General features: G+C 56.4%; 1 protein-coding gene across 1 annotated transcript; it reads right to left on the bottom strand.

Moving 5' to 3' along the window:
• Positions 1-1,820: 1,820 nt before the first annotated feature.
• On the bottom strand, positions 1,821-4,810 carry LOC147726449 (uncharacterized). The gene is made up of 2 exons (XM_086962937.1): positions 4,336-4,810; positions 1,821-3,584 (listed from the first exon to the last, which is right to left on the bottom strand). The coding sequence occupies exons 1-2, from the start codon at positions 4,643-4,645 to the stop codon at positions 1,939-1,941; spliced, it is 1,956 nt and encodes a 651-aa protein (XP_086819063.1). The 5' UTR covers positions 4,646-4,810; the 3' UTR covers positions 1,821-1,938.
• Positions 4,811-7,642: the final 2,832 nt, after the last annotated feature.

The following is a 7,642-nucleotide window of genomic DNA, read 5'->3' as shown; positions in this document are numbered from 1 at the left end:
CCTTGGCAGGGGAGAGCACATCAGAGCAACAGGCCCAGTGTCCTTGGCAGGGCAGGGTACAGCACATCAGAGCAACAGGCCCAGAGTCCTTGGCAGGCGAGAGCACATCAGAGCAACAGGCCCAGTGTCCTTGGCAGGGTACAGCACATCAGAGCAACAGGCCCAGAGTCCTTGGCAGGGGAGAGCACATCAGAGCAACAGGCCCAGAGTCCTTGGCAGGGTACAGCACATCAGAGCAACAGGCCCAGAGTCCTTGGCAGGGGAGAGCACATCAGAGCAACAGGCCCAGAGTCCTTGGCAGGGGAGAGCACATCAGAGCAACAGGCCCAGTGTCCTTGGCAGGGCAGGGTACAGCACATCAGAGCAACAGGCCCAGAGTCCTTGGCAGGGGAGAGCACATCAGAGCAACAGGCCCAGTGTCCTTGGCAGGGCAGGGTACAGCACATCAGAGCAACAGGCCCAGAGTCCTTGGCAGGGGAGAGCACATCAGAGCAACAGGCCCAGTGTCCTTGGCAGGGCAGGGTACAGCACATCAGAGCAACAGGCCCAGAGTCCTTGGCAGGGGAGAGCACATCAGAGCAACAGGCCCAGTGTCCTTGGCAGGGCAGGGTACAGCACATCAGAGCAACAGGCCCAGAGTCCTTGGCAGGGGAGAGCACATCAGAGCAACAGGCCCAGTGTCCTTGGCAGGGCAGGGTACAGCACATCAGAGCAACAGGCCCAGAGTCCTTGGCAGGGGAGAGCACATCAGAGCAACAGGCCCAGTGTCCTTGGCAGGGTACAGCACATCAGAGCAACAGGCCCAGAGTCCTTGGCAGGGGAGAGCACATCAGAGCAACAGGCCCAGAGTCCTTGGCAGGGGAGAGCACATCAGAGCAACAGGCCCAGTGTCCTTGGCAGGGCAGGGTACAGCACATCAGAGCAACAGGCCCAGAGTCCTTGGCAGGCGAGAGCACATCAGAGCAACAGGCCCAGTGTCCTTGGCAGGGTACAGCACATCAGAGCAACAGGCCCAGAGTCCTTGGCAGGGGAGAGCACATCAGAGCAACAGGCCCAGAGTCCTTGGCAGGGTACAGCACATCAGAGCAACAGGCCCAGAGTCCTTGGCAGGGGAGAGCACATCAGAGCAACAGGCCCAGAGTCCTTGGCAGGGGAGAGCACATCAGAGCAACAGGCCCAGTGTCCTTGGCAGGGCAGGGTACAGCACATCAGAGCAACAGGCCCAGAGTCCTTGGCAGGGGAGAGCACATCAGAGCAACAGGCCCAGTGTCCTTGGCAGGGCAGGGTACAGCACATCAGAGCAACAGGCCCAGAGTCCTTGGCAGGGGAGAGCACATCAGAGCAACAGGCCCAGTGTCCTTGGCAGGGCAGGGTACAGCACATCAGAGCAACAGGCCCAGAGTCCTTGGCAGGGGAGAGCACATCAGAGCAACAGGCCCAGTGTCCTTGGCAGGGCAGGGTACAGCACATCAGAGCAACAGGCCCAGAGTCCTTGGCAGGGGAGAGCACATCAGAGCAACAGGCCCAGTGTCCTTGGCAGGGTACAGCACATCAGAGCAACAGGCCCAGAGTCCTTGGCAGGGGAGAGCACATCAGAGCAACAGGCCCAGAGTCCTTGGCAGGGGAGAGCACATCAGAGCAACAGGCCCAGTGTCCTTGGCAGGGCAGGGTACAGCACATCAGAGCAACAGGCCCAGAGTCCTTGGCAGGGGAGAGCACATCAGAGCAACAGGCCCAGTGTCCTTGGCAGGGTACAGCACATCAGAGCAACAGGCCCAGAGTCCTTGGCAGGGGAGAGCACATCAGAGCAACAGGCCCAGTGTCCTTGGCAGGGTACAGCACATCAGAGCAACAGGCCCAGGAACACACCCACATCGCTAACAATGGTGTACTGTAGCACACCTATGTGTGGCACAGGCGTCTGAGGGTGTTGACAACTCACTCCTGGCTGTCATGTGGAGTGGAACCTGGCTGTGTGTCAGGGACTGCAGGTCGACTTGACTGGTGTGACAGAGGGACATGTGGTGTGGCTATAACAGAGGGCCTGCAAGGTGGAGGGCTGTGCGGACCAGGTGGCACCGTGGCACGTGGAGGTGGAGTCATGCACGCCCTTGACACAGTGTGGGTGGGAGAGGTTGGAGGGGTGCCCTTCCACTTCTTTGGAATATGAATTTGCTTCCCTGTCATGGGGTTGATGGGAAGTGGCGTTGACACCACCTGCACACCCCCCAACTGTTCCACTTCAGGGGCAGACACTGCCACTCCCTCTGGAGAAGTGCTTGATCCTGCAGTACGCTTGTGCTGGCTACGCCTCCGGACCACTTTAGCCTCTCTGGAAGGTGTACCCCCCACAGTGACCACCTTCCCACTTACCCCAGGGATGGCCACTACACTGCCCTCCTGTCCCTTCTTGCCAGGGATGGCCACTACACTGCCCTCCTGTCCCTTCTTGCCAGGGATGGCCACTACACTGCCCTCCTGTCCCTTCTTGCCAGGGATGGCCACTACACTGCCCTCCTGTCCCTTCTTGCCAGGGATGGCCACTACACTGCCCTCCTGTCCCTTCTTGCCAGGGATGGCCACTACACTGCCCTTCTTTGCCACAATGACTGGGCTGGTCACAGCAGGGCTTCCCTCCACCTGCCTCGATGTACTTTGTTCTGGGGTTGATGTGGTAGGTGGGTGTGTCCCTGTGTTCACCCCAGGTGTAGTCATGACATCCCACACATCCTCTGTGGGCATAGCAGAGTCAATATCTGGTGATGGCTCAGCAGCATGTGAGCCTGATGTCTGACACAATGTTGTTCTGGCCTTGCTCTTCTGTGACTCCACCTGGTCTGTGCATATTGGGGGGTCCCTGCCCTTCTTTGGGGATGGAGTCTGTGGACGGGATTGTTTGCTTTGGGTCTGAGCTGTGCTCCTAGTGTTGTAACGTTTACTTGATGTATGTCCCAAATGCTCACTGTCATCTGATGTGGCCACTGACTGGGTGGACGTCACAGGCACCTGAGCTGCAAAGGGGGCATGTTGGAGGGCTGACGTCACTGTACCTGACAATGACAGGAGTGTACGATGTAGGCCACCCACGTCAGAGTGTATGCCCTCCATGAATGCCAGAACCTGCCCTATTTTGTAATCGTGGGCACTGAAGGCATTCAGCAGGGCGGTCTGGCCCACGCAAAGTTGCCGCAGGAGCTCTACGCACTCTGCACTGAGGGCAGCAGGGGGGACAGGTGCAGGTGCTGCGGTGCCATGTGTGAATGTCACACGTCCCCTCTTAGTGACACGGATACGGCCAGCCCCAGAGGAAGTGGATGGGAGGGTGGGCAGTGGCCGTTGGTAGTCAGATGCAGCAGCAGAGTCCCCATCCCCTGTGGCTGCTAACAGGGACTCATCCCCCCTGCCATCAGATGAAGTGGTACTCTGTGTCTCAGCCACAGATTCCTCATGCATACTCCTGTCACCCTCAGTAGCGCTGGTGTGGTCAGTGTCACTTTGCTCCGTCTCACCCTGCTCTGCTGCCGCTGTCGTGCTGGTCTCCCCACCACTTTCAGGATCATGTTCCGCCGTGGTGTCTTCCGAATCTGCATTAGTGACAGAAACATGGTTGTATAAGTGTCATAGTCTGGTCACACGATATCAGAGCAATGCAGCACATGAGAGGCCTAGAGCTACATGGTAACCACCACACCCTCAAATCATTGTGCTGCTACACACCAGTTACACCACAACTGAGCCTGTCATGCGGACAAACAGGCAGGAGTGGACCAATGTCGATGACACACAGCACTACACCCTGCCCATGGATGGTGTTCCCCTAGCCCACATGGACCTGCCCCACGGACATGATGTAGCCACAACTAACATCACCACTTCCAGAGCCTAAAGGGATCCAGAGGGGAATACACACACCTGTTTTGTCTACACATGCCACATTGTCAAATAGGCCATTACAATCACCATGTGCCAATGTGGGTTCACATTGTTGTCAGATGTGTGGGCCACTACCATGCAGGTGCATGCAAAGTACACTGACATGGTGTAACACTCATTAAGTGGACACAGCTGTACAGCATAATAGGGACTACACCCACCATCACAAAGAAGAGTGACCATGTGGACAACAAAATATATGTCAAGGACTGAAAACTGCAGCCAGGAGCTGCAGAGTAAGGCCATGGTGGGCCAATGCCTCATACAGACACACATCACAGTTGCCACTCACATCACATATCACAGCATGGCAGCACACGCACATCACATGTGTCACCGCAGACACAGGCACTCTACACATGCATCCACTCCCAGACAAACTCTCCCTCCCCGGATACTCACCATCGCTGTCTTGCTGCTGAAGCCCCTTCAGACGTGCATCCAGGTCTGGATAGGTCACTGCCAGTATGCGTGCCATCAGCGGAGTCATGGTGCGGCGTGCCACACGCCCTGTGCGTGGTACCATCCCCAACTTCATCTCTGCCACTTGCTTAGCCAGCCGGCTGATGTCGTTCCACCTCTTGTGACAGTGTGTGTGTCGTCTGTTTGATACCCCCAGGGCTCGCACCTTTGCTGCTATGGCCCTCCAGACAGCCTTACGTTGGTGTACTTTGAGCTGCAGGTATGAGAGTAAAGAAGGACTAATGAACATTTACACATTGTCATATGTCAGCATCTATCAGTACAGCAGCCAGACACTGAATCAGGACGCACAGTGACCCCCCTCCCTCCAGAACTGGGGGTACCCTCACAAGGCCACTCTGCATGGCATAAACATTAGTGAATGCATGCACACATTGAGCTTCGTAGTCTCCATGATTATCACACTGAAGAATGATGATTCAACACAAATGCATCGACAGCACTGTATAAATCATAAATTGTACAGGGCATTGATGTGTCATATCCACTAATCAGTGTGCAGCAACTGTAGCATGTAAGTTGGCTGATGGACAAACTTTGGAAGGGCAGCCACTGAACCTACTCTGTGGGGCACACTGACTATGACTACAGGGGCACCCTGAAATTACATCACAAGCGGACACTGTCCAACCAGCTACAAGGCAAACAACCGTTGGTCATGTCTGCCCCAAAAAGTAGCACATCCCACTCACACATACAAGTATTGGCCTAGGACAGAGTCATAATGCAAAACACACACTCCCACCACCTGCAAACATCTTGTCTGTCAGTGTTTGTCAGCACCACACATCCAAAATAACATACAGCTGCATCATGAATACACGTCTGACACCACCCTGCCCTACAGCTCCCTACATGGTGACTTACCACGACATTGGGGCCACCAAACAGCCGTGGGTACTGTGCCAGCACCTCGTTCACAAGGACATCCAGCTCCTCACTCGTGAATGGACTGGCACGGATCTTATCTGTTCTTGACATCCCTGTGGATATGGCAGACCTGTGGCGGAAGTGAGTTGTGAGGTGTCCCAGGCAGCAGGCTCTGTGAGCAGCAGGAGAGGGTCCCAGGCAGCAGCAGGAGAGGGTCCCAGGCAGCAGCAGGAGAGGGTCCCAGGCAGCAGCAGGAGAGGGTCCCAGGCAGCAGCAGGAGAGGGTCCCAGGCAGCAGCAGGAGAGGGTCCCAGGCAGCAGCAGGAGAGGGTCTCAGGCAGCAGCAGGAGAGGGTCCCAGGCAGCAGCAGGAGAGGGTCCCAGGCAGCAGCAGGAGAGGGTCCCAGGCAGCAGCAGGAGAGGGTCCCAGGCAGCAGCAGGAGAGGGTCCCAGGCAGCAGCAGGAGAGGGTTTCAGGCAGCAGCAGGAGAGGGTCCCAGGCAGCAGCAGGAGAGGGTCCCAGGCAGCAGCAGGAGAGGGTCTCAGGCAGCAGCAGGAGAGGGTCCCAGGCAGCAGCAGGAGAGGGTCTCAGGCAGCAGCAGGAGAGGGTCCCAGGCAGCAGGCTCTGTGAGCAGTGGGAATGTGTGGCTCACTCCCACAGATTTATAGGCCCATGGGGTCGTTAGGAAGCTGATAAGGTGCTACAATTGGTTGTCTGGGTCAGCCTTATTCATAAGCATCCAATGACCGGCTTCGCGGCGGCGGCGCGCCGCTTCCGCATTATTCAAATCTGCATCATGCCACATTGAACACCCATGCCATTGGCTGTAGGCAATGCACCATGGCGGTGACGCACCGCGGGTGTCCGGGGTGCGCTACCGCGATGGTGCATCATTCAAAAGCATCCAATGACCGGCTCCGCGGCGGCGGCGCGCCGCTTCCGCATTATTCAAATCTGCATCATGCCACATTGAACACCCATGCCATTGGCTGTATGCAATGCACCATGGCGGTGACGCACCGCGGGTGTCCGGGGTGCGCTACCGCGATGGTGCATCATTCAAAAGCATCCAATGACCGGCTCCGCGGCGGCGGCGCGCCGCTTCCGCATTATTCAAATCTGCATCATGCCACATTGAACACCCATGCCATTGGCTGTATGCAATGCACCATGGCGGTGACGCACCGCGGGTGTCCGGGGTGCGCTACCGCGATGGTGCATCATTCAAAAGCATCCAATGACCGGCTCCGCGGCGGCGGCGCGCCGCTTCCGCATTATTCAAATCTGCATCATGCCACATTGAACACCCATGCCATTGGCTGTATGCAATGCACCATGGCGGTGACGCTCCGCCGGGGACCGGCGGTAGGTACCGCGACTGATGCGGCGGAGCCTAGCCAGCGGCATGGACACCAGTCCATGTGCCAATGGCTACCTTGGCTGGGTAGATGGTGGTGCTGGGGTCACACCGCCAGGGACTGGCGCTAGGTTCTGGCATTTTCGTGCACATTGCTCTGTATGTCAATCATGGACAATGTATAAGTGCCATGCAGCTACATGGTGTAGGGCACATCATTGTACACACGATGCCACAGAGCCATTGCATCCACAGGAGGACGCACGTTCAGTCTGAGCCACTTTAGCATGTGTTTGTGCCATTTTAGTAAGGCTTTTGATGGGTGCTGATAATTGACAGACGTCAGGTGCTCTACATAGATGCAGTGAGGTTTAATGTGTTGTTGGTCAGTGCAGACCTTGACCAGGCTGGTGGCACTGCATTGTATCGTACCTGACTTGTGCATAGGGTGACCAACCGTCCGTAAATTTCACGGACAGTCCGTAATTTTGGCTGTCTGTCCGTTGTCCGTGAAGGATTCTTTAACGGACGCCATTTGTCCGTAATTTTAACCGGGCACAGCTTTCCCCCACCTCCCTTCTTGACTCCGATGCTGCATGAAAGCTCAGACCCCCAGCAGCACTGTAGAGGCACAGCGGGATGGCAACCCTCACACCTCCAGCCCTTGATGAGCTGTTAAGAGGTGCTTGAAGGTGACAGAGGGAGGGGCGCAGGTTCAGGAGCAGGGGGCATCCATTCACATGCAAACAGCCCTGAATGCGTCTTGTATCTGCTATTTAGAGGGGGGCTCGCACATTCCATTTCTACCCAGGGCCCCAAACATCCGAGACTCGGCCAGATTACACCCCTGATTACACCGAGGCAGCACCTGCTTCTCTTCACCGAGCTTACTTACTGCCACTAATTTGTAAGCAAACCTCGGTTCTTCAAACATGCATAACGTAATACAATAAAGAAATGGCACAATCGCACCCACACTGATTAACAAAGTATGGAGGACA

This window comes from Lissotriton vulgaris, chromosome 3_1, assembly GCF_964263255.1.
Source record: "Lissotriton vulgaris chromosome 3_1, aLisVul1.2, whole genome shotgun sequence".
Lineage (NCBI taxonomy): Eukaryota > Metazoa > Chordata > Amphibia > Caudata > Salamandridae > Lissotriton > Lissotriton vulgaris.
This window is presented reverse-complemented; position numbering and strand designations above follow the sequence as displayed.